Source organism: Micromys minutus (genome assembly GCF_963924665.1).
Source record: "Micromys minutus genome assembly, chromosome: 2".
Taxonomy (NCBI): domain Eukaryota; kingdom Metazoa; phylum Chordata; class Mammalia; order Rodentia; family Muridae; genus Micromys; species Micromys minutus.
In genome coordinates this window covers 68,077,466-68,103,494 of record NC_137971.1, presented here as the reverse complement: position 1 = coordinate 68,103,494, position 26,029 = coordinate 68,077,466, and the positions used below count along the sequence as shown (strand labels likewise).

Genomic DNA, 26,029 nt, shown 5'->3' with positions numbered 1-26,029 from the left:
GCTGGCCAATTTTTAAAAAACAAAAGGAAAGACATCAAGGAATACGGTAGAGTAAAAATTGCCGTCCTGTTTTGAAACTTAGCTCACATTCACTTAGCATGATATTTCTTGACAGACCTTCAAAGGGGTGATTTTTTTTTTCTCAAAAAGGAATTTAAACCCCAGTTTCATGATCTGCTGAGGTGTTAGTTGTGAGAGAAAGCTGAGCGTATGTTTTCCCACAAGTACCTGTCATGCTTTTGTGTGGCACATTCATTCCTGGATGTGGAGAGCCTTCTGTCTGTCTTCATGCATTTCCCTACGGTTTGCTCACCCCTACCCCTCGGGCAGGAGGAGTTAGAGTTTGCTGTCATGCGGATAGAAGCCCTGAAGCTGGCCAGGCAGATCGCCCTGGCTTCCCGCAGCCGCCAGGACACCAAGGTACCGGTTTGCTGCTGCAGTGCGCTGCCTTCTGGGAATGCTGTGTGTGCCACGGGGTTCCAAGGGCTGCTTTGCTAACCACTGGCCCGGCGGGCGTCGCGAGTGTCCCATGAAGTGTTATTTCTCTGAAGCTGAAAGTGTGACTCTTGCACAAGCACACACTAAGCGCACGTGTGGGGATGAGGTGGTGCAGCCAGGCCTACGAAAGTGAGAGAAGCCAGCCTGTAGCACCGGGGATTTGAAAGGCTTTGAAAAAGATGGGAGACTAGTTATATGTAAAACTGGTTAGTGCTGGTTCACCAGGACAAAAGAAGAAGCCCCCTTGGGGTTATCTTCCTTTCTTATGGATACCTTTTGTCTCTTTATGGGACAAAGTAGTTTGTAACTTTTCTGTTTTCTAGAGGAGTCCATCCAACTTTACTAAGCGACAGTAATAAGTAGGAATTGAAAACAAGACTTGCTACCAGACAGTGGATGAAGAGCTAAACAAGAGCCATGGTAGGCGTCTCAGGCTGTGGGCTGTACATCTCCGTCACTGTGTTACCGGTACAGACTGGCAGTAGGCAGAGAGAATAAGTAGGCCTTATTCCAGGAAAATACTACTTTAGTTGCTTTTCCCACAGAAAGGGCAGCAGACCCTGTGCTTCACAGACCAGAGTGTGTCTGCCCTTGATTTTTGAGTGGCCTGTGACATTGATAGGACATTCAGAGTCATCCCACTTCTAGTGGCTTCTAGGCTTGGGAGTAATACTCAACGGTGTGACGTGTAGTGACATGTATCTGGTACCTCACCCTCACGCTGCTTGTGAGCTGTGGCCCCAGTCCCACTGCCTGCCCCACCCTGAGCTTGGTAAGCCCTGTGAACTGTGTGTTAGACCAGGGCTGGACCCCCACTTTGTTTGAGCCTTGAATGACTCAGGAAACCTTGCCAAACCTCAGTGTTTCAGTCTCCGAGATGAGACTAATCAGAGGGAGTTTGCCTGTGGAGGTGAAGAGTTAGTTAGCTGGTGTGCAGTTAACTAGTGTGCTAGCTAGCAGCTATTAGCCAGCTAGCACAAGAAGATGTTCACAGCACCTCTTCTGGGAAAGCAAACCTAAGACTCACTTTACAGAGTTCACCAGCCTGTGAGGACTAGGACAGGGGTCACCGGTGGACCGTCTCACATTGTAGGGCATTTGCAGAGAAGCTCCCAGCTACGGTCTAGGAACAGAAATCTAGCCCTGCTCTGTCCCAGGGGCCCACACATGGGATCTCGATGGCTACATCCCAGTCGAATCTCCTGAAGACAGGGGGTGAGCATAATGTGGGTGTCCTGGGAACAGTGGCACACAGGGCAGGGATAAAAAGATAAACAGAAGCCAGGGGTGCCCTTGTTCTTGTTGCCAAAGTGTACATTTGAGTCGAATTGCCATGAAAGGGATTTTCAGGAGAGGATTGGGTTCCTCTCCCACCCCCATAGCCCACCCCTGCAAGATTCCCTTCCTGAATGTTTGCAGAAGAATGTTAAGACAAAGTGAATTGCCTACAAGTTTGACTAGTGTATGTACAGTGTGTTCCTGTCTTGGAGAATATTGAAGTAGAGTTGGGTACCTTCTGACAGTTCAGGCTTAGTGTAAGACTTCCTGGGAGGCGGGTACCCTGTCTGCCTAAGAATTTGCCAGAGTTGGCATCCTATCTGTGGCAGCCTCAGGACATGTGCTCTAGTTTTTATTAAGAAAGCAAAGCCACACAGACTCGCAGAGTATAAGCTATGAGAAAGCCCTAGTCACCTTCTAACGGGATCAGATGTGTACACTGAGAGATTCTGTCCAGGAGGAGCCAGAGCCCTCCTAGAGTGGGAGAAACATTTACTATAGTAGCTTGTGTTGCTTTTGGAAAACACCTGGTAACTGTGGTACATAGAAAGAAAATACGTATATTTTCTCTTGCTATAACCAGCCTGCTCCTGGGGCATCTGTTGACCTCACTGTAGGGAGCCCCTGTTGGCTTCCTTCCTGTGTCTGTGCTTGGTGCCCCCTTTCTGCCTCAGAACCGGAGATGGAAACACATAAAACAGTGTCTGTGGGTTCAGGTTGCCCTTTCTGCCCTGGGATCTCAGATGTGGGTGATGTGACCCCATTTTCCTGGCAGCAACATGAAAACCTGAAATCACTTAGGAGGAAGGATGAAAAACCAGCTGTTCCCTAGAGCAGCTCTGGGGTGGACAGAGTCGGGTCAGAACTGCAGTGAGAAGTGCTGAGCTCTCCTTCCCAGACTCAGTCAGAAATGGAGCTGGGGTCCTGGTGTTAGGCTATGGCTTTCTTCTTTCTTTGTATTTTGTTATTATGCTTTTTAAACTTTATTTGAGATCATACACATACAATGTATTTTGATCATATTCAGCCTTAACTCCCCTGCTTTATTATTGGAAATATATTTTTTATATAGTAACTCTCACCCCCTCTGGGCTGAGGCCTTTTATTCCACCACCACCCCGACCCCCCGCCCATACTGGTGTTGAGTTCCATTTGTCCCCCAGGGAGTGAGGCTGAGAACTCGCTCTGGATACAGCAACCCTGCACTCCACACTCAGAGCGCCTAGCTCTGGCCTTCCAACGTGTGGGTAGCAGGGTATGCTGGCGGATTCTGCATGCATGACAAGTTGGTTTTGATCTCTGGACCTGTTGGCCTTCGTTGAAAAGGGGGACCCGTGATGAAGGTGGAAAAGTGTGTTCTGGCAATTTAGGTCACTGACTATACACATAAAAAGCTTTTGGTTGGGAACGGTTCCCGCACAGAGGGGAATCCTGTGTGTAATAGCAGAGGCAGGGAGGGGGGAGGACAGAGACAGAAAGAGAGAGACAGCGAGAGACAGAGAAACAGGCAGACAGACAGTCACCTGGCTTAGACGAGCAGGTGCCTAGAGTTGCCCAGAGCTGGTGGGTGCAGAGTATATATATATATAATATATATATATATATATATATATATATATATATATATATATATATATATATATATATATATTCTTGTCAATCGACACAGCAGCCTGTCAGGCACGGTGTGTATTATTGACAAGAAGCCAGCACCATTCCTTTGGGCTTCTCATGAACCTCTACAACCGTAACTCCTTCCGCCCACCATTCGATGCTGAGTCCACAGTTGAGGCACATCCCTGGAAACCATGAGAACAGTCTGAAGAAGAGGGACAGAGGACTGGCTGGTGGGCTTCTTTGCTCTCTAGCTTTGGAATCTGTAGTTTGCAGACTGGGAGGCCGGGTATCAATGGGGGTGGGTACAGCTGGTTGCTGTCTGGTACTGATGCTTTCCAAGGAGTGGGACTGAGGTGTGGGGCCAGGTGCCTTACCTGTGCTCATAACTCCTGGATTTGGAAACTGTCTGCTCTGGATGTGTAGCATCTGGCCAAGGTCCTGGATGCTGCCACATGGCCCAGATATCCCTGAGCCTTAGCTTTGGTTTTCCCTGGCCTTACCCGTGTGTCTCTCCCTCATGGCTCCCCAAGCCCCAGATCTGAGTTTGCCTCTGACTGCTCTTGGGACAGTGATCTTACCCTGATCATGAAGGGACACAAGGAGAAGTAGGGACCTGAGGAATCCGATTATCAAGGCCAGCAGAAGGCCCACAGCTTGGGAATCAGTTCCCAGCTTGTAGAAAACAGTAGAGGGTTGAAGGTGGCATCAGAGATCCATTGTGCCTTTGGAACTGTGACCATTTCACAGTTTAGTAAACAGGATTCTGGTGGCCTTGGCCTGTGTGAAGCAGCAAGACTAGGGTTGTGTGAAATGAAGCTGGGTTTAAAAATAACTGATCTAAACATATTAGCGAGAGACATAAAACAGCCATGGCCGAAAGGAAGAGCCAAGGTGTGAATTCTGAAGTTCGTTACCATGCAGGCGGCTGTAGGTGGCCCTGGGACTGTTTGTTCTCTGATGGAAAATGCCAAGCTGGTGGATGAAAGATATTACCATGGGGTCTGACTCCTTTGCATCCATTTTGAAATCTCTCTTTATTTGTCATCCTATCCGTATTTTGCAGAGGACACTGGGCAGATTAATAATTTCTGATGTGCTCCTTGGTCATATTTAGGTCCTGCCCTGTGCTGATAAAGTTCATTTTCATTATTAAATTTTCTCTCACTGCAAGAAGCTGCTTTACTTTGAGGCTGAGTTAAATCTTGTTTTGAGAAACTGAGACCCAGCCTCCCTTCACAAGTACCAGACCAGAGAATTTAGCAGCTCCACAATTCTGTTCATTTTGAAATTTTCTTTTTTTCCTCAAATTTTAAAAATTTATTTTACCTGTATAGTTGTCTTACCTGCGTGCATGTATGTGTTCCATGTGTGTGCCTGGCACCCACAGAGGCCAGAAAAGGGTGTCAGATCTCCCGGGACAAGGATGATAAATTGAGCCAACATGTAGGTGCTGGGAATTGAACCTGAGACCTCTGGAGGACAAGCCTGTGCTCTTAACCACTGAGCCATCTCCTCAGCCACCCCACGCCCCTTTAAAGGAGAACACTTAAAGTGGAAAGAATTGGGTTTGTTTGGTTTTCCTTCTTAAGTTCTCTCCCTAATTTTGTGTTTGTGACTTTTCTAACTACAACTGTTAAATAGTTATAGTTTAATTACTCCAGGTATAATTTTCCTATTACTACAGAGATGTTTTCCCTCAGAGAAGTAGCACTCCAAACCATTGCCACGAGCAAAGGTAAGCCCTCCATGCAGAGCCTCTGCCCTGCCACCTGGAGGCGCTTTTTCTCCTGAGGGATCTCAGCCTGCTGCCCAGGGCTGGTAGCTTACGCTCTAGGCAGATGTCCTAGAAACTAAGAAAAAAACAAACATTCATGGCCTCCCATCTGACATGTGATTAGAGTCCATGCTCTGGTTGACCAGGTCATGTTCTCCTGGCTTTGGAAGTAGTTCACTGAAGGTGAGCCCAGGGATTTCAGGGCAGGCTTGGGCAGTAAAATTCAGGTGATCTGCGGGTACCATTTGAGGGTAGGTAATGGCCAGTGAGTTGGGGAGTAGGCAGGCTCAGTGAGCTGGGGATAGGCAGGCTCAGTGGGTTGAGGTGACAAATGGGTATCACCCGAAGATTAGCTCAAGGGCAGGCAGGGACAATGAGATCCAGGTCACAGTTTTCTTCTGGGACAACTAAACTGTTGTGTGCACCTTGCATGTGAGCACTAAAGGTTTCTAAATGGTGACCTCCAGTCCTATCCATTGCTCTTGGACCTGCATTTCTAAGTGCTTCCCTGCTTTATTTAGGTCCTTAGAACCCCTATAGTGGGATGAAATATGGCTAGTGGTTCCTGTGGTTCTAAACATTGTGCTCCAGGGCCTTAAGCCCCACCCCTTCCCGTGACCACAGAAGCATGTCTCAATCCTCACCCTCCTGTCTCCTTCCCTCTCTCTGTATAACTGTGCTCAGCCCACAGTTTGTTCTCCTGGTTCTCCAAGGATGGAGCAGTCCCACTCTGCCCATCAGACCACCCCCCACCTTCCACTGTAACATGGACTTGTGCTCTAACTGGGCTGCAAGCTTCCTTGGCAACCATGACAGCACCGTGCGGTTAATGCATAGGACTGTGAGTGGGCGGTTGGATGTTTGGGTTAGTGGCAGGCAAGCCTGGCCTTGCTAGTTGACTATGCTCCTAACACTGCGTAGCAACTTTGTTGCAAGTCACTTAATGTTCTGTGAAGTGGAAGAACAGCCATGTTCCCTCTTCGTGTCTCTGAGGCTAGGAACTGAACCCCAGGGAACAGAAGAAAGCTGGGACTGTTGTTGGTTGGGTTGGGCCGGATAGCACAGCATCTGATGCAGGTTTCATCAGGGAGAGTAGGTAGATACTGGCGTTGACCCCAGGTTTCCCCTTTGCTGTTAAGTAACAGACCTAATGGCAGCACACTCTCAAATCCAGACAGAACTGACAAGGCGGAAAAGAGGAGGCTTCAGATTTTGTGCTGATCACATTCTTTTAAACGGAGCCACGTGAGCACAACCAGATGTGGCAGTGGTCAGTTGTACAAAAAAAAAAAAAAAAAAAAAAACCTAATTTTCAGCTACTGAAAACTAGGCGGTGTAGACCAGCATTTGGTATCATCCCTCAGCAGGACTTTACTTTGGAAGTGGGGCTGGCAAATGATGCCCACGCTCTACTTACACCGCCTGGCTGGCTCCGCATCCGATAAACGGCAGTGATAAAGCAGGCTGCAGACATGCTGGACCCACAGGGTTCCCAGTTACAAAGGCTGCCGTCTCCTTAGCCCTTTTGTGTGTCTGCACATGTGCAGTGTGAAAGCCTCCCATCCCCCGGACCTGGCATTGCTCTCATCCATGAGTCTTTGCATCTCCTCATAGTTTCCGTGTTCTTTGTTTGAAAGTCCATGAAGCTGAGCGGGTGGATGCAGTTCTCGAGGCCACGAGAGCAGCCTTGTGTGTCACGCCATTAGTGGTAACTGTGTTCTCTCTCTCTCTCTCTCTCTCTCTCTCTCTCTCTCTCTCTCTCTCTCTCTCTCTCTCTCTCTCTAATGAAAAACCATTCCACAGAGGGAAGCTGCTCACCCGACAGATGTCTCCATCTCCAAAACTGCCTTGTACTCCCACATCGGGCCTACTGAGGTGGAGAAACCCCCGGGCCTTCTGTTCCAGCAGCCAGACCTAGACTCTGCACTCCAAGTTGCCAGAGCAGAGGTACGGGGCCTTGGGTGTCTGGAAGGACATGTTCTTGACACCGGGATAGGATGTCACTATATTTATCTTCGAAGCTGGTGTCTTTGGAGACACTGTCCCCCAAACACCCCATGAGTTCTATCTAATCTGCCAAGTCACCATGCTAACAGGCATGGCTGGCTTGCTATAGAAGAGATACTTTGTCATAGCTGCTCCCGGGGAGCCTCATAGGAGTCTTGATTTCTCCTGCTTGGAGAGATTTCTCTGGATGGAATCCTGCTTTTATGTGAGAAGTTTCCATCTTGTGTGTGTGTGTGATGCATCCTGACTTTGGTCAGGACAGAATGCACTCATTTGGGATCTGCCTTTCTTTTCTCCCTGACCCTAGGTCATTGCCAAGGAGAGAGAAGTCTCAGAGTGGAGGGATAAATATGAAGAAAGCCGGCGGGAAGTGGTAGAAATGAGGTCAGTAGGGCGCAGCCTTCCCGGTGCTTAGAAGCACCGCTCCCTGGTGTCATGGCGGTTTGTGCCGAGGTGCCCCTCCCCTCCATCAGAGGAGACTAGTTTGTGTTTTCTGAGACTTTGGAAGAAGATACAGAGAGAATGTTAGGGAACCCCAAGAGCAATGAAGAAAGGTTTCCTGGAAAAGACAACATTTGAATTAGACCTTGAGCAACAGACTCTGGGGGCTAGAAATGGAGGAAGTAAGCAAACACCCGGGCTACACTTGGAATGAGAGAGCTGAGGTCAGAGAGGAGATTGTGCACGTTGGGCCACCATGTCCAGGAGCCGGATAGAGTGCTAAGCTTGTGAGAGCAATGAGGTATGGGTGCTTCTGTCACTGGGGGGAGCTCTAGCCTGTGGATTCACATAGTGGACAGTGGGCTGTTGCATGCTTTGAGCAGGACTGAAGGCTTAATGCCCGGAGAAGGAACCTGTTGGTGAGCTGAAGGAACAGTACAGAGGGTGTGAGCCCAACACTGACCAGCCAGATTTATCCTGTTGCTCACTGGTTACTCTGCCCAGCTGTGTGGCGGAGATTTGACACCACCCTGTTACCGTAGCTCAGTGTGCCTTTGTCTTTCTTTCAGGAAAATCGTGGCTGAATATGAGAAGACCATCGCACAGATGATTGGTGGGTGTCACAACCGGAGTGCTGAGGCCCAGACTGGGGAGGGGGAAGGAGAACGGGAGGAGGGGGCTGAGCGTCAAGGCCCGGAGCCAGTTCCTCTAAGAGCAATGAGTTTCTTGGCAGGGACCGGCACAGCTGCACTTGTAGCCAGGGGATCCACCATGTTGGGAAGGAGTCTGAGTTTGGCCATTAGGTTGTGTGAGAGCTTTGGATTTTGCTTGCAGGAATGCATAGAATTGAAACCCCTAAGCCCCAATTTTGTTTGGAGTCAATGATTCAATACTCATACAGCCTTAACACATGGATTTAGGGCCAGGATGGAACCTGTGGCAACTCCCTACCCGAGACCCTTCCTCCTGTGGCTGGCAGACCCCAGTAGCCAATCCCAGCTCTCCCTAAGATGTGATACCTCCATCAGAATACTGCATCCCTGACAGCCAGAGCTGGCAGATCCCTTAGGCCTGCAATGAAAGAAGGCCCTATATTAGCAAATGACACACAGTGACCAACCTATCTTCGTTCCTCCCTCCCTCTTTTCTTCCCTCCCTCCCTCCTTTTCTCTCTCTTTTCCCTCCCTTCCCTCTGTTACTATCTATCCCTCCCCATCCTCCCTCTCTATAATGAGAAACAGTTTTGGAGATATTCCAAGACCAGGTTTTTATAACCTTGGGGAATTTGGTCTTCATGTTGATTTATGTCTGGCTATGTGTTTATTTGCTTAGGTTTATGATAACCGGTTTTAGAAATAATCTTTTCCACCTAAGGATTTGTGGGGTAAACATACAAATGTATGTGCTGAGCCTGGAACTACACAAGCCTAAAGAGCCCTGTAGCAAATGTTTAGCTTTTTGAGTCCCACCCGGCTGTAGCTTACCTCATGATAAACAGCTCAGTGGGCTTTGCAGCAGCAGGGGGGCCAGTGGTTGAATGGCTGCCCTCTCTGGAGCGTTAGTTGTGTCTTACATTACTGAGGACTGGTTTACCTCAAGACCCTAAGACACATTCAGCCACACTGGTTCCACGGAAGATGCATGGCGTTGGAACAGAATGCAGGAGCTTAGAGATGAGATAAAAGCTTCAGCACACTGGGAACTCTGAGAGCCGGCACAGGAGAGGAAATATGCTTATCTCAGTGTGGGAAGGGCTGCTTCCCGGTGTCTTGGGATATGACACTGGAAGATGCTGGTGTGGTGTTGAGGGGGAAAAGGCCTAAGGGAAGGCTGCCACAGCTAGGGACGTTCAGAAAAGCAAGAGTTACTCCTGGTTGGCTCTAAGCATGCAGGCCTCTCTGGCTGACCTCTCAGGGGAGTCTGCCATGATGGTAATATAGAAGGCACTGGATGCTGATCCTGCTTCTGAGATAAATTGCAGCAGACAGCAGGTGGAACATTTTAATCTTGGACAGTCAGAGGAGTGGGTATCAAAGGCCTGGTGCATTTCTTACGTGGACTCTGAACAGTTTTCTGTACATAAGAGAACCCCCAGGGTGTCTCAATGAGACCTACTACCACATCCCCAGCTGAGCGCATCATCCCTACTGTGTGTGTAGTCACATGCCTTACTCTCCAGCCTCTTGCTCATCCGCTTTTCCAAAGCTTTTCAAACCAGAAAAATTGTATGTTCGTTGCTATGGAGATCCCTGGGCGAGGCCACTATAACACTTCAGGGTCCTCGCATACAACCTATGACAAGACTGGGAAGGTGAGCGGACCTGCCTGCCTCTTAGGAAAGTGTAGAAACAAGCCCATGGGCCTCCTCTGGAGTCCCCCTTCCATCCTGGTTTCTTCCCGCCGGTCCAGCAAGGAGAACCTGGGCCTGAGAGCCTGGCAGCTTAGGACCAGAGTGACCCAGGCTCTAGCTCTTTCCGCTCATGTAGCTTTCGGTGCTCCACACCTCCTCATCCCTTCCCAGCAGCCTCTCAGAAGAACGTGTGCCTTATTAAAACTCAGTAACCAGCTCCTTGGAATGTAGGACAAGAAGGGACCCCTGTGCTTTTTGCATTCCAGATTGTCGCGACTCTTTTTGTTTCTGCTTTTCTAACAACTGCCCTGATTCTCTGTTTTGCTTCCGTTTTTTTTTGTTTTTTTTTTTTTTTTTTTTTTTTCTGTTGCTCCTTGCCCTTTGCTTGCAAACCAAACAGGCAAGCCTGGTAAGTAAACGCTCCCCACCCCCACTCCATGTGACACCCACCCGTGCAGCCCCTCGCTTGTGTTTTGTTTTTCTGGCTTGGTTATTTTTGCTTTCCTGTTCTTGCCGCATTCCCCCCTCTGATGTAATCGTGGTTTGCCTGCACTCGCCGGAAAGCCCCATCAGGGTTGCGAGTCTGGCGTGTCGTGTCTGGGGACTGAGGCTGATTTCCTGACTTTAAGAGCCTAACTTTGTTGGTCACGGGCAAAAAAGATTTGTGCAGACTTGCCATTGCCTGGCTCTCCTGGGAGCCCAGCAATTCTATTTTTGAAAGTGACAAGAGGAAATCTTGGGCTAGGCGACATCTTATATGCAGGAAATCAGATGGACTCTGTTTGATAAATGGCTCCTTCAGCCTGTCTGGTGAAATGTATACGTGACCACAGATCAGCCCAGAATGCACATTGTACGGCATGCTGGGAACAAAGGAAATGGCTAAAATTCGGTTAATAATATCTAGTGAAGGGCTGGAGAGACGGCTCAGTGGTTAAGATTCCAGGCTGTCTCGGGTGCCAAGCGCTTTGTATTAATCTCCCCAAATGCTATGGTCTAGAAGCACTACCATCCCCTGCCTCTGGTGAGGAGACACAGTGAGTTTAAGAACACTGCCCAAGTCACACACCAGACAAGTATCAGAGTTGGGATTCCAAGCTGGCATGTCAGACTCCAGAGCCACTGCCCTTGGTGGCTTCTGACTGCTGCTGAGAATACTAAGAACCCTGGGATCACAGAGGCAGGATGGAGGGACATTAGACATCTCCTTGGCCAGTGGTTTTCCAGGTGGGTCAGCTGTATCTTAGTCTCCAGGGAGCTTGTTACTTGTGTAGATTCCCAGCCTCACCCTGACCCGCTGAGTTAAAAAGTAGGAGGACCTTGAGTCTGAGTAGCTCTCCAGCTGGTTCTAATGCATGTTCACATCTGATTTGTACACAAGGCCTTGGGACCATAAAATTTTGGGGCCTTTCCACATGTCTCTGTCAGGCTTGGAATAAAGTTCAGGCTGTGACCCCACTGCCACCACTGTACCACACAGCAGTGATATGCTGAACTTAGGATACAGCGAGAGGATGGCCTATCAGAAAAGAGAAGGAAAAACAACCCAAATCAAAATCTCCGGCTGTTCCCAGTGGGACCTGCCCGTCATTTCAGGATGTTCCGGAGGGATTTGGTCGGGCCGTGCTTCTGTCTTTGGGGTTGCGCCTGGGTTGTGCTGTCCCCTCAGTGAACAAGTGACCTCTCTGTGGAAGCCTCTGGGAACAGGAGAACCTTGAACTGGTCACTGCGGGGCTGCCTTGTTTATGCAGTGCATGGGTCACGTGGCAGCACCACACGTGTGGGAGTTTTGTGTGGCCAGAGCAGAGCAGCGAACCAGACCAACCCTCGGTCAGCCTGGGGAGAGCGGCCTGATTACTTTTGTTGCTGCTTTCCCCCAAAATCTGACAGACTGAGCCGAAGGGAAGAGTTTGATGTTTGCCTAACAGTTTCAGGACAATTGGTCCACCGTGGCGGTGAGGACATGCAGTTCATATTTGACAGGCAGGAAGCAGAAAAAGGGAGAAGTTAAGACAAGATTATCACCGAAGGGCTTGGCCCCAGTGACCTACTTCTAGCCAACCCCCACCTCCTCCTTTCTGCCAGCTGTCAGTAACACCATCATAACATGAATGAGTTTACAAGGTCACTCATGACCTGTCCTGAAGATGCCCTCACAGGCATACACACACACACACACACACACACACACACACACACACACACACACGCATGTTCCTTCACATGACGAATGAAGAGGAAGTGATGGAAGATCAGAGACACATAACTTGGGGCTCCTGAGTGCTGGGGCAGGGGGTATCAGGGCTGCAGCAAGTGTGTGGGTGCAGCCTGGGTCCTATTAATATGAGAGGAGGTCTCTGCAAGCAGTGTCCAGAGACTCACTTTGCAGTTGAGGTTGGCGGCTGCCATTGCTGTCTTTGTTGTTAGAAGTTCTAGATGTGACTTCCCTCATAGTAACCAGCTCCAAGCCAGTCCTGGGCAGGAGACAGGACCCTCCCTCCCGTCTGATCTGGGATCAACAAAGATCTGCTGGGCTGCATACTGTCCCCAGGAGTTCTTGGTCCTAGGGATGGGAGCTAGGAGATGTCATTTAATCCACTGTTACCAGGAGGGGCAAGGGTCCCTTGCCTACCCTATCACAGTCAGCCTAGAGGTGGTGCCCGGAGGTGGAGGTGGAGCTGTATTTGTGTCAGAGATTGCTGGTCCCATAGTGCAGAGACATGGGCGAGAGCAGAGCTATTACCCTGGCTAGCACCAGCATTCTAAACTAGGCCCAGAATGGAACCGCGCTGCCTTACTGAAAATTGGGTTTGCAGTTTGTCTGGAGTGTAGTGCTTGGTACAACCAAGAAGTCAGTGTTGTTGTGAACAGAATTTCAGGGATGTTCTAGGGATAAAGAAACCTCTTTGTCCAAGTGACTAGTCTGTCTTGATACCATTTCGGAAGAGTCACCCATCACCTCGAGGACCCTGGCCACAGCACCTTTTAATCTCATCTTCCTAGAATACAGTAGTAATTTTTTATTTCTGATCCAGTGTGGATCTTTTTAGAGAAGGAAATTTAGATCCATGGGGTCTCCAGTGTAGATGTGTAAGGGCCGCATTCTCCCCAACATGATACACCATGGCCCCAGATTTATAGTACCAGGTCTGTGCGTGTGGTCCCTGGGAACCCTCCGGGAGGGAGGGACGATGGGTTCCTTCCAAGGAAACCCTTGAGTTGTACTCAAGGCTAGGCTGGCCCCTGTGATCTAATTTGGGTTGAATGGACTCCATTGTCTGACTCCTATCTCTCTTGCCAGAGGACGAACAGAGAGAGAAATCCATCTCCCACCAGACTGTACAGCAGCTGGTCCTGGAGAAGGAGCAAGCCCTGGCTGACCTGAACTCTGTGGAAAAGTCTTTGGCTGACCTCTTCAGGAGATACGAGAAGATGAAGGAGGTCCTGGAAGGTTTTCGAAAGGTGTGTCTGTGGGGGCTGGAGAGGCCGCAGCAGGGGAGGGGACGGTGCCAGTGCGGGGCGAGAGTCCAGAAGTCCATCTTGAGCCATCATGAGGACCTAAGGAGTCAGTTGTCTGTTCTGGATGTTCTGTTGAGCCCCTCGGTGTTTCTTTTGGTGGCCCTGTCACATCAGAATGAAGAGGTGCTGAAGAAATGTGCGCAGGAGTACCTGTCCCGAGTGAAGAAAGAGGAGCAGAGGTACCAGGCCCTGAAGGTGCACGCAGAAGAGAAACTGGACAGGTAACTGGTCACTAGACGGGCCCAGGAGCTACAGGTGTTGACTTGCAATGGGTGGCTGATCTTTATGACTTGGGCTAAGGTGGCGCTAAGCCACCACCCACTGAGAAAATGAAAGATTATGCTATAATGTCAGGGGACATTCCTTCCATATCACAGTAGGGATGGGGTTCTTAGGGTTCCTATGTTCAGGGTCTAGTTAGTGGGGCTGCATCCAGACCCGTGTCCCAGTTCAGAGATGGGAAGAGGGAGGTATCCTGCAGCCAATTACCGTACTGCTTGTTCCAACAGAGCCAATGCAGAGATTGCCCAGGTCAGAGGCAAGGCCCAGCAGGAGCAAGCAGCCTACCAGGCTAGCCTGAGGAAGGAACAGCTTCGAGTGGATGCTCTAGAAAGAACGCTGGAGCAGAAGGTAAGAGGGTGAGGGTTGGGCACCCATGGCTGTGAGGCCTCTCTCTGGCTGGTGGACGGGAAGGGGGTCTCTGGAGCAAGACCAGGACAGCTTCTGTATAAGCTCATGCCTGGTAACCATATCCACATTAGATCCAGTTTTGGTTTGGTTTGGTTTACCTGAAAATGTACTTAAGATGCAGGTCTTCTGTCCTGGGGGGTAGGGTGTGGGGTGGGGGGGGGGCTGCTGGGCGTTTGTGTATAAATGAGAACAGCCTTGGGCTATCAGAGAATAGAGCCACATCTTCTGGGCATCTCCCAGCTGGATTCCCTTCCCACAGGAACTGCCACCCAGTTATCTGTGCTATATGTGTTTAGCTGCCTTTAATTGGGCTTCAGGGATGGGCAAAAGAGCGGCTTCTGTTTGAGAGTAACCCCCTGAAGTTGCCTGCCTTCTGCATCTGCGTTTACAATGCCACCTACTGGGCATCTTCTAAACAATACTAGCGTTTCTCTAAACCCTCCTGGCCATTGTCAGGAAAGCTGTGGAGGAGCTTTTAGCCCAGGGACTACTGATCAACTAGTAATAGTAGTAGCGGCTGTTGTTGATGAGGCAGGGTCTCACTATGGCCCTGGTGGCCTGGATCTCACTATGTAGATCAGCCTGGCCTCAAACTGCCAGCCTACCTCTGCTTGGCAAGTGAGGTTAAAGGTATGTGCCACCACACCTGGCTTTGCTTTCTTTTTTCTTTCTTTTTTTTTTTTTTTTAAACCCTTTTGGTGTTATAATTTTGTTGCTTGTGTATGTGTTATTTCAGGGCTGACCACTGTGTTTTGAGTAACCAGTTAGTTACCGTCTCATCCCTGGGAGAAGCTGCTTCTCCCAACAGTTGTTAGCTTCCTGTAGCTTTTACTAAGGGTGGGCTGGCCCATTGAGATTTCCCCTTCTGTGTTAAGAAGTCTAACTGATACTGTCTTGTTTTAGTCTTATTGTTGAGGTAGCAAGGGTGTGGCTCCCCTGTCATTTCTAGGAGGCACAATTATGTGACAGACTTTCTGGTCCTCTGACTCTTGGGATCTTCTGCCCTCTCTTCTGATGTTCCCAGAGTATTGAGGGACTTGTGTCATAGGTATGTTGTTAAGGCTGGGCTTCTTGCAGTTCTGTATTATGACCAGTTGTGGTCTTCTGTAATGGACTCCCTTTATCACAGGAAGCTTCTTTGGGTGAGAGCAGCATTCATCATTGTAAGGGCAAGTTTTAGAAGGCAGTGCGGAATTGTGCTGGTTTAATAAAGTGTCGGTAACAGGGTCTCTCTAAGGTCTGCACCTCACTTGTCCTTCTTAGTTGTGAGGTTTCTATGTGAGGCATGATTTCCCTCCTATTGAACAGATCTTACGTCCAGTTAGAGAGCTGGTGGTTGCCGTCAAGATAAGAACGGCTCTGCTGCATCTTTAGGGACATTTCATTAAGCTGGTCCTTGTGATCCTCCGTGTCACAGATAAATAGAACTATTGATTTCTCCCCTCCCTCACACAGCACTTTCTTTTCTTTTTTATTCTCATATATTACATCCCCATTACATTCTCATATACTACAGTTCTCCAGCCCCCTCCTCCCCCTCGAATAGCACTTTCTGGTGCTATGGGAGCTAGACCAGCAGATCAGAGGTTTTCAAGTTAGATCGCCTCAAGTCCCCCAAGACCTGTGTCCAAAATGAGTGGCGTCTTTAGCAATAGGACTAACCTTCGGCCTATGAGAGACGTCTGCACTCTGCCATTCCCCCCAGCCCCTCCCTCGTGGTCCCTTTATACTTGACCAGTTTCTTTGGTTACTTTTGAGACTGGGTCAGTCACTGGCCTAGAGCTTGATAAGTAGGCCAGGTTGGCCAAGACCTTCCTCTGTGTGCCTCCCCTGTACTGGGCTTGTGGGTGTATACTACCACGTCTGGCTTGGTTTAAAAAAATGGATGGATTCTGGGGGATTGAATTTAGATCCTCCAGGTTACAACCCAAGGGCTTTGCTGCCTGAGTCCTTGCCCCAGCCCCGGGACTGGCTCCATTTCACACACCGAGACCACCTGTCTTGTCTTTTATTTTCAGAATAAAGAGATAGAAGAACTCACCAAGATTTGCGACGAACTGATTGCCAAAATGGGAAAAAGCTAACTCTGGACCAAGTGCTGGGCCTTGGCCGTTGCGTGCAATACGACCTCGTCGGCACACTGCTGTCCTTCCGATTCCTTGGACGGGTTCCCCTTTTCACTTTCGTATGCACTACTGTGTCCTCTTTCTAAATAAGGTTGGTTTGACCGTATGCAGTGCCGAGACCTACCAGGATTCCTTGCTATCCGTTTGCATTTTCTAGTACAATTCATAGCAAGTTGACCTCGGAGTTCCTGTATCAGGGAGAGCGTCAGATTCTCTAAATAGAATACAAGTTGCTGACCTTGGCCTTGCCCTTGCCCTTTGGCGAGCATCACCTGATGTGACGTGAACACACGAAGCCTGCATCGGGACTCTTGCCTTAAGGACTGTACAACTGATCCACATTTGCTGGTTTGATTTTTTTAAAAAGAATGCATGTTTCAAATAAAATTCTCTATTGTAAATAAATTTTTTTCTTTGAGTCTTGGCAGCGAGTGTGGCTGTGAGTTATTTGCTGGGAATGGCTCAGCCCTTTCCTTCGTTAAATTGTATCAGGTTTGGTCTCTGCCTCTTCGGGCTCTCTGTTTATTGACTTAAATTGCATTTCCTTGATTATCGTGTCTAGGTTTGTAAGAGGGAGCAAATGAGAAATATTGACTGGGGCTTAAATAAGTAAGTGGATATATTGGATTAGCTTAGATTTCATTTTTACAAAGCCTTGGCCATTAGGGGGCCAAAATTAAAAATTTTTTAAAAAGTTTCCTTTTATAATTGTGTGAAGGAAATAGCAAGCTGTCAGTCTTTCTGTCCCTCCCCTTGGTGCCTGACCAACCCCGAAATACTGCCTGTTCCTTTATAAGTGGTTACGAAAGGCCCAAAAACATCTGGTGGGAGGCAGGCAATTAGCCATTTAGCAACTCCCAGACTTCCTGATGCTCTGACCTGCACCTGTGACCTATGACCTGTGACCTGTGAGAGATGTAGGGTAAAGGATGAGATGGGGGGCATGAGGAAGTGGAGGGTACCCTGGTTTTCTGGGGCTGCTGTCACAAATCCTCACAAACATGGCAGCCGATAGCTACAGAAGTTCAAAGTCGAGGTATCCAGTGAGGTTTGGGCGTTCAAAGGGAGTCCATTCGGTTCCTGTCTCCTACCTTGCTGTATTCTCTGCGACATTCAGCCTCAGCTCATAGACCTCCTCAGCCTTAGTGTGTCCCTCTCAAACACCCTCTTGTAGTACATGCTCTCACCCTATAGCCCCGACAGCACCTGAAAACTCTCGTGAGAGTTTTTGCTTCATTTCCTCTGTATGTGGGAGCCATTGGTGGAGCTCTGTTCCCACTGCCATCCTAGCCTGACAGACGTGTGAGCTGGGACAGGGAACTACCTCCCTTCACCTGTCTAGTACCCACTGCCTGGTCCAGCCAGGACCTCTGACCTAAGAGTCCTCGGTCACCTTGGCCATATCCCTCTCGAGGATTCTCTCTTCTACTGCTTTCTCTTATTTTTACCTAAATTTAGGAAGAAATTTTTCATTTCTAAAAGATTACTAGTACAGGTAAGGAAAGCATTCTAATCCCCAAGCCAAGAAACTAAAGATTTTTTTAATGCGTGTCTTTTTCTTAGCATATGAAATGTTTACCTATTTTTTTTTACCTTAAAATACTTATCTGTTTGCTTATGTGTTTGTGTACCCAACCTCAGGTTACATTCTTTTAACCTTTCCCCACCTAATACTTTCATGTGACCACCATGTAAACTCTTTTCTTTCCTTAGAAAAATAATTTTAATGAATTACTTATTTTATGTATGTGAGTACACGGTAGCTCTTCGGACACACCAGAGGAGGGCATCAAATGCTATTACAGGTGGTTGTGAGCCACCGTGTGGTTGCTGGGAATTGAAGTCAGGACCTCTGGAAGAGCAGTCAGTGCTCTTAGCCACTGAGCCATCTCTCTAGTCCCTGAAAAATAATTTTAAAATATATTTTTAAAAACTTCCAGCTGTCTAGAATATCAAAGCAGTTGCCACCGTACTTTGGGTGATTACAAGGTGCTTCTTCAGAGATGGCTGCTGAAGGCTGCTGAAAATTCCCACGGTGTTTATGTGGGACACTGGACAGCGAAGGGAGTCGCTGTTGCCTGGACTGCCAGGACAAGGGTCTAGAAGATACATTTAGTGGAGTTCTAATGAGAACTGTCCTATATAAGTTCTGGCATCTAAATACTTGCCCCCTGCCCCCCCCCCCATTCGTGATGCTACGGAGAAAGGTTACTAGAAGATGCCGTCTTCCTGAAAGAAAGCTTACTGTTGTGAGCTTTGATAATAATTACCTTGCCCCACTTTAGGTTCACTCTCTGCTCTGTGCTGTTGGTTAGGGGTATGATCTTGCTCCCCGCCATGCCTGCTGCTTGTGGCCATGCCTCCCACCATGATGGTGGTGCGAGGTGTTCAAGTCACAGATGGTTGCTCTATAGAAGCTTCATCAGACAAGCATGGACTGAATGACTCCTAAGACGCCTCTGGTCATGGTGTTTTGTCACACCAACAGGAGAGCAACGGATACAAGTAGTGTGTTCCTGACAGCCTTACTTTTTCTTCTCCAAAAGAGATAGTGTTTGCCACGAATGTCCATATTATACAGACAAGTAAAACCTTCCACTGGGAACAACTTTCTCCTCTGCCCATTTGTCTTCTCCGTTCTCTCCTTTTCTCTCAGTTGGGCAAGTCTCAACTGCATCAAGCTTCTCTATGCTTGTGGGCAGACATCCTTCTTGTGATCCTTTACCTCAGTACCCTTCTCTTCCCAGGGTAGCTTGTCACCTATGCAGGGCTGGTCCACATCTCTCCTAGGGCCCACCATCAACTAACAGACCATGGTGATCTTTGGTTTGGAGTAATACTGGGGGCAGAGAAAAAGGTTTGATTCTTGACCTGCCTTCTGTTTTCCCCACAGATGGGATTTGTGTTTATTTATCCAGAAAGCCCTTATGTGCTTTGCACTATTTTGATTTGCCTTTATTGAGACAGGGTTTCATGAAGCTCTCCATAGCCTCCCACTTGCCGTGACCCTGAACTCCTGACTCGTCTGTCTTAACCACCTGAGTGCTGGGATTATAGGTGTGTGTTGTCTTCATGCCTGTCCCTGGCTTCCTTTGTACTTCCTTTTCTTTTTAGTAGACCTGGTCTGTGTCTGTGTACCGGATGCTATCTGTGGAGATCTTCAGAGTCAAAGAGATGTGCTCTCCAAAGGGGAGGGTGGGAACAGATCAAGACGAGCTTCTGAGGTCTCTTCTGTGGCTGATGCTGCTCCTCTGGAATCAGTGCAGCTCGGAAGATTGGGGTCCCTGTGGTAGGTGACAGCGATGGACTTGAACAGCTTCCAGAGACGAGCTCAAGGAGAGAGTTCTCTTCCCCACAGCGCTACAGCTCTGTAAGATGGGCTCTCAGACGGTCCTTGATGAAACAACTCGAGTGTGTTTTATTCCTTGTGGACAGGGTCTTATATACATTTTGTGGTGGGATGGGGTCTAAAAAAAGATACTTTCTATTGACTTGGTCTGAGATGTCAGGGATGCCTCATTTGCATGTGGAGGGGCTTTGAGCACTGCCCTATGTGACTGATTGTCACAGTCCTCTCCATAGGGTGTGGTGGTCATGTGTTCCAGGACAGGAAGTTGGTCAGGAGTAGATGAATCTCCTATTCTGAATCTACTCGGCCTTAGCAAGTTTTTGTCTGGTGACAAGGTTCCACTTGCCTCAACTGCTTTTGATTCCTGTTTTGAAACTCTGAGAAGCTAATAGAGGCTACTGTGTTCTTCCAGACAAACTTGCAGAGAAAGTACAATAAAAATAGTTTAAATAAAAATGGCCCCCGTGGGCCCACAGGGAGTAGCACTATTAAGAGGTGTGGTCTTGTTGGAGTACTTGTGGCTTTACTGGAAGAAGTGAGTCACTAGGGGTGGGCTTTGAGGTCTCAGATGATCAAGCCAGGCCCAGTGTGGCAGTCTAGTCCTGCTGTCTGCTCTGGGTGTTAGACCTCACAGCTACCTCTGCAGCACCATGCCTGCCCGCTTGCTGCCATGCTACCTAGCATAATGAACTAAAGCTCTGAACAGTAAGCCAGCCCCAGCTAATGCTGTCTTTTATACGAGTTGCTGTGGTCACGGTGTCTCCTCACAGCAATAAAAACAAACCCCAAGAAAAGTTTGTTTCAATGCCAAGCCACACTACTATGTGCTAAAAGTTCAGGTCCCAGATGGAGGTGTTCTGGAAATGTTTTTAGGAGGTGGAACCTAATGGCAGGTCACTGAAAGTGTCCCTCTTAAGGTTATTCCTGGTCCTAGGTCCCCACTCTCTACTTTGTCATGTGCTTCCGCTGCCGCCATGGTCCTCACCACAGGCCCAGAAGAGTGGAGCTGCCCACAGCACACAGAGTCTGCAAACGTAAGCCACAGTGAGAAGGGAACGTGCTCTGTTTCTAAGAATCTCTCACCATATTCAGTTACTTTTCCTTGGGGATTTTTGAATCTGCGATGCCCCCAAAAGTTATTAAAAACCAAATGCTTGTTGAGTCCAAGGTACTCTTGGCTGTTTTGTTTCATTTTGTTCCATGTCGCAGATGCAGCTGGACTGTGAACACAAAAGCTTTGTGCTGTGCAGGTATTACACTACACAAGGCCAACAGCGCTGCCTGAAACACCCCGGCTTCTCCCCGGCCGCCTGCCATGTGTTAAAAGTGGCAGTGTTTTTACTGTAGATGCACATTTTTTTTTTACTCTGATGGTTTCATTCATGGTCCCTGTCATCGTTTGTCAGAATCCAAGTATCCACTTAACATTGCGGAGGCTGTGTTGTTAGGATGCTTGACTTTAAATGAAGACCTGGTTGTTAACCTAGGCTCCTTGAAATTTCACTAGGTGGATTTCGGCATGGGATTAGAACAGAATTTGCAACAATTTCTTCAGTGGACACTGGGCCTTTGTCATTTGTACCGTGTGAAGGTATGTTTTCAGCATTGGTGGCTATAAAATCTAAATATTGACCAACTCTGGGGAAAAAAAAAGATGCTCTGTATCCCACAGTCTCAAATACCCAATAGTCAACCAAGATCTCATCCTTTATGAGAAAATAAATAAGTATACCTTCTCATATGTATGCACATTTGCTTTTTTTATCTTTGATAAATGGCAAGCTATGCCTACCAAACATAGTTTCAAATATACCTACCAAAAATCGTTTTAAAATAAACTTCGTCATAATTGATTGCTGGCAAATGTCTGGTTTGTAGTCATTTATATGCCCATATACCGGGTGTGGTGGGCAGGTTGTCTGTGGTTGCAGTGAAGTCCACCAGGGGGAGCTGCAACACGTCTTAGAAAAGAGTCCCAGAAGGCCTGGGAAGAGGGAGGCAGAGCCACTTTAAACTGCAGGACTGAGAAATACTGATCCTCACCATAGTTGAATCGGGTTCAGGTTTGTCTGTGTCTGACAGGCTTACACAGTGGTATTCGTTCTTTTTGATCCACCACAGGCCTATCCAGTGCTGACTTCCTGTGACATTGCTTGTGGCCAAGGCCACATGAGGTCCAGGCCAACTCCAGAATTTCAAGATCTGCCCTGTTCTTTCTGTCCAACAGCCAAGAAGCCACCTTGAGGTGTCATTTCTCTTCTCTCCTCTCCTCTTTTGTTTTTTGAGATTGTCATATAGTCCAGTCTTGAATTCATTATATAGTCAAGGATGACCTTGAACTTCTGTTTTTTGCTTTTGAACCCAGAACAGCACTTGAAAGTTTAGGAAGCATATTGCTTAGAAACCTTCCAGAGTTGGTACTTGTGCTGGCTAGATTTAGATTTATGTCAACTTGACAGAAGCTGAAGTCATCTGAAAGGGAGGAATCTCAGCTGAAAAAAATGCCTCTATGAGATCAGGTTGTAAGCAAGCCTGTGGAGCATTTTCTTAATTAGTGGTTGGTGTGGGAGGGCCCAGACTATTGTAGGTGGTGCCAGCCCTGGGCTGGTGGTCCGGCAGGAAAGTATGCTGAGGAAACTGTGCCAGCAAGCCTCAGTGGTCTGTGCATCAGCTCCTGCCTCTAGGCCTCTGCCCTGTTGGAGTTCCTGCCCTGACTTCCTTCAGTGATGGACTGTGATGTGGACGTGTAAGCCTAATAAACCAACTTGCTTTGCTCATGGTGGTTTCACTGCAATGAGAGAAACCCTGACTGGGACAGGAAGCACCCATACCTGCTCCCCTGGCCCTTGTATATACACCCTGTGGGCATGTGGGACTGCCCTTGCCATTCAGCTGCCTTGGCCTGGCTTCAGACTTGTTCTGTGCTTGGTCATCTCTCCTCTGCTGTTATCTGCTGGGGATGCTGTGATGGCAGTGTGGGGGACAGCTGTGCTGGCAGCGTGGGGGACAGCTGTGATGGCTGTGTGGGGGACAGCTGTGATGGCTGTGTGGGGGACAGCTGTGATGGCAGTGTGGGGCACAGCTGTGCTGGCAGTGTGGGGCACAGCTGTGCTGGCAGCGCGGGGGACAGCTGTGATGGCTGTGTGGGGGACAGCTGTGCTGGCAGCGCGGGGGACAGCTGTGCTGGCAGCGCGGGGGACAGCTGTGCTGGCAGTGTGGGGCACAGCTGTGCTGGCAGTGTGGGGCACAGCTGTGCTGGCAGCGCGGGGGACAGCTGTGCTGGCAGTGTGGGGGACAGCTGTGTTGGCTCCCCCAGTATCTGCCTTACTGAGGGAATGAGCCATGTGTGTTTCCAGTCCCTTGGCTTCTCCTTTGCAACTCTGAAGGGGCTGCATCAAGACAACACAGAGGTACGAGACTGAGGTAGACCTTCCCCACAGGGGAAGATACAGGCAAAGATGACCATGACTACCTTTCTCTGTGCCCTAGAGGGAACTTAGGATCCTCCTGCCTCAGTCTGTCTTCTGATATTTCAGGCTGTCCCACAGGCTCAGACATCTGTGCTTTCTTGAGGTATGTTGGACTACTGGATCTTTCTTTTGCTTGTTTGCTTGTTCGTTTTAATAGACTGGCCTCCAGCTTCCTATATAACCACAGTGACCTTGAATTCCTGCCTCAACTTCCCAGTGTTGGGGGTGAAGGTGTGCATCCACACACCTGCTCTAAGATTATTTTTCATTTCTTCTGAGAAAATTCATCTATCTTTATGATCTGGTTGGAGGTTCATTTACTGTTTCAACTGGGCTATACTTCCCCCTCCACAGTTTAGTTGTGTGTGTGTGTGTGTGTGTGTGTGTGTGTGTGTGTGTTTTCACTCACAAGAACTTTCTGTTTTCACAAACCAGCTTTATATGGGAATATCCTTTGCCAACCACATTCAGTACTCATTGTGGTCTCACAGCACATTTCTGGAAATGCATCTTTACCTGAGTGTGTGCACTCACCTCCCCATCAGAGGAGTTGCCATGTTCTCTGTAGGAACTTGCTCACCTGTCTCTCTCTGGAGCCTAAGCAGGTGATTCAGAAGCCGACTCATTCTCGTCAATTCTCCAGGATCCAGAACACGCCAGGTGAGACAGAAGGCAGCCCCCTGAACACTGGCTTAAAGCTAGGATGATGGGTCTGCACCCCGCCACCCCGCTCTTCTTTTTCCTCCTGTAGGGATGCATCATTGCCATCACCAGCAAGTGGATGCCACCAGGGAGAATTTTCAGGGGGAGCTGCTTCGTTCGTGTGTTTTGAACTTTGCCTTACATCTCAGCTCTAGGGGTGAGCTGAAGGCTTCAGATTGACACAACCAAGGCCAAATATTGGGCTCAGGACACTTTCCCAGTGTGGCCAGTAGGAGGCGCTCAGGGGCTGTCTTTTAGCCAGTAGCCCCAGGAGAACCAGAAATGGTATCCAGAGGATAGGAGTGATGTCAGGCAGGTCAGGTGCTTATATCTCAAAGATCTTAATGCAGATCATGCACAAAGCCCTCTATCCAGAGAAAGTTTACATACAAGACAGAGATAAAGGGAAGGGCAGAAGCAACAGAGCCGGCAGAGCCGCCCTTCAATGATTTTGCTGAGGCACCTCCCTCCACACACACTATCACATGTGGCCTTGTCACTGGGCTAGGAGGGAAGCAGCCGACCAGACTCAAGGTTAGAGAGCAGACAGTGTGTACCCTGGTGGCAAGGGAAGTGAGGCAAAGGCGCTCCAAGTGTGTGCGTGGCTCATTCCCCTGCAAAGGAACACAGCCCTGGCTGCAGGTCTTGTGGTTTCAGACACTACCCACCACTCTCTCCCATATCAGGAGACACAGTGTCTCCGTTGTCAGTAATATAGGAATGGGGGAGGGGAGATATATTTCCTCCCGTATATATGCACAAATATTGATGTAGTGTTAATTAAGGTTAATTCTGGCCATGGAATTAAAATTACCTTTGTTGTGAGTGCATTTTGGCGGCCACGAAGGGTTACGCTAGTGACAAACTGTCACTAACAGTCTTTGTTCTGACAGCCTTGTCTCCCCTCAGCAGAGAGAGAGAGCCTGAAGCCACAAACTGAGCTAACATCAGAACCCGGAACAGGAAGTCCTTGGAATCTGACTGCTGTTACCATGGTGCCCACAACTACCCCCAGGAAGCCAAAGGCAGGCTCCCCCAGCAAAGCACCTCACCTGGAAGGAGAAAGGGGGTGAGCCCCAGGTGTCATGAGAGGTTTCAAGATACAGGCTCAGAAGGTGCAGAGCCTCCAGCTCTCCCTGAATTCAGAGACCAGTGCAACCAGCCTTCCTCTGCTTCTCTGTCAACCTCTGTGAGCAGCCCCTGTGGGCAGCAGGACTTCAGAACTGTAAGTGGTACCGGTACCTCAGACCAGGGGTCAGGGCTGGGAGCTGAAGGAGGCTCACCAACAGCCTCCTCGCTACAGGACTAAGGGAGTAACAACTAAAGCTCACTAGGGGCACAGCTTCCAGTGAGACATAGAAAATACATTTCAAGGCTACTGAGATCGTCCTGGGGTTCAAGGCCAGCTGGGAAGACTCCTGTGTAAAAGAAACAAGTCTCTGAACTGAACTGAGTCTTTTTCTACGCAGGGCCCTGGCAGGAGCATTTCTCCCTATGCTGACCTGCTCTGCTGTCTGTCTGGAACTCGCCCCTCTCTCCTTAGATGCCTCTGGGCCACAGCAAAGACTCAGATCTTATGTACAAGAGTGGAAAGTGGGCGAGGGTTTTAGCTAGAGAGGGGCAGGGTTATTCTGACTTTGTGAAAAACAGGCTGAGACACAGCTGTGATTCCCTGGAGGTGGAAATACAGCCATGTGTGTGGAGGGATGCTGTGTGTGTGTGTGTTTGTGTATGTGTGTGTGTATGTTGCATGGTGTGTGTATGTGAGTGTGTTTAGTGTGCTATTTAGTGTTTGTGTGGTGTGTGTGTGTGTAATGTGGTATGTGTGTAGTATGGTATATGTGTAGTATGGTGTGTGTGTGCGGTATGTGTGTGTAGTGTGGTGTATGTGTGTGGTATGTGTGTGTAGTGTGGTGTGTATGTGTGTATGTGTGGTGTACTGTGGGGTATATATGTGTATAGTGTGGTGTGTGTAGTAAGGTGTGTGTGTGTGTGTGGTGTACTGTGGGGTATGTGTGTGTAGTGTGGTATGTGTGTGTGTATGTGTGGTGTACTATGGGGTGTATATGTGTGTAGTGTGGTGTGTGTGGTAAGGGGTGTGTGTGGTGTGCTGTGGGGTATGTGTGTGTATAGTGTGGTGTGTGTAGTGTGGTGGTGGTGGCTATGCTTGAACACAATCTCCTAGAGATGGAGTGTTGGAAACTGACT

At 48.7% G+C, this 26,029-nt stretch overlaps 1 protein-coding gene across 12 annotated transcripts in view; it reads left to right on the top strand.

Annotated features, from left to right (window-relative positions):
• The window catches only part of TACC2 (transforming acidic coiled-coil containing protein 2), a 199,772-nt gene extending 183,045 nt beyond the window's left edge, over window positions 1-16,727 (top strand). For 10 of the 12 annotated variants that reach the window (XM_080911974.1, XM_080911977.1, XM_080911975.1 and 7 more), the window contains 8 exons: window positions 331-420; window positions 6,971-7,114; window positions 7,482-7,558; window positions 8,185-8,228; window positions 13,267-13,427; window positions 13,599-13,705; window positions 13,994-14,114; window positions 16,193-16,727. In XM_080911974.1, coding sequence (XP_080768100.1) covers window positions 331-420; window positions 6,971-7,114; window positions 7,482-7,558; window positions 8,185-8,228; window positions 13,267-13,427; window positions 13,599-13,705; window positions 13,994-14,114; window positions 16,193-16,258 — 810 coding nt within the window. In that variant the 3' untranslated portion in view covers window positions 16,259-16,727. The remainder of the gene's footprint in view (window positions 1-330; window positions 421-6,970; window positions 7,115-7,481; window positions 7,559-8,184; window positions 8,229-13,266; window positions 13,428-13,598; window positions 13,706-13,993; window positions 14,115-16,192) is intronic. The other 2 variants (XM_080911972.1, XM_080911971.1) reach the window with 1 other exon arrangement.
• Window positions 16,728-26,029: the final 9,302 nt, after the last annotated feature.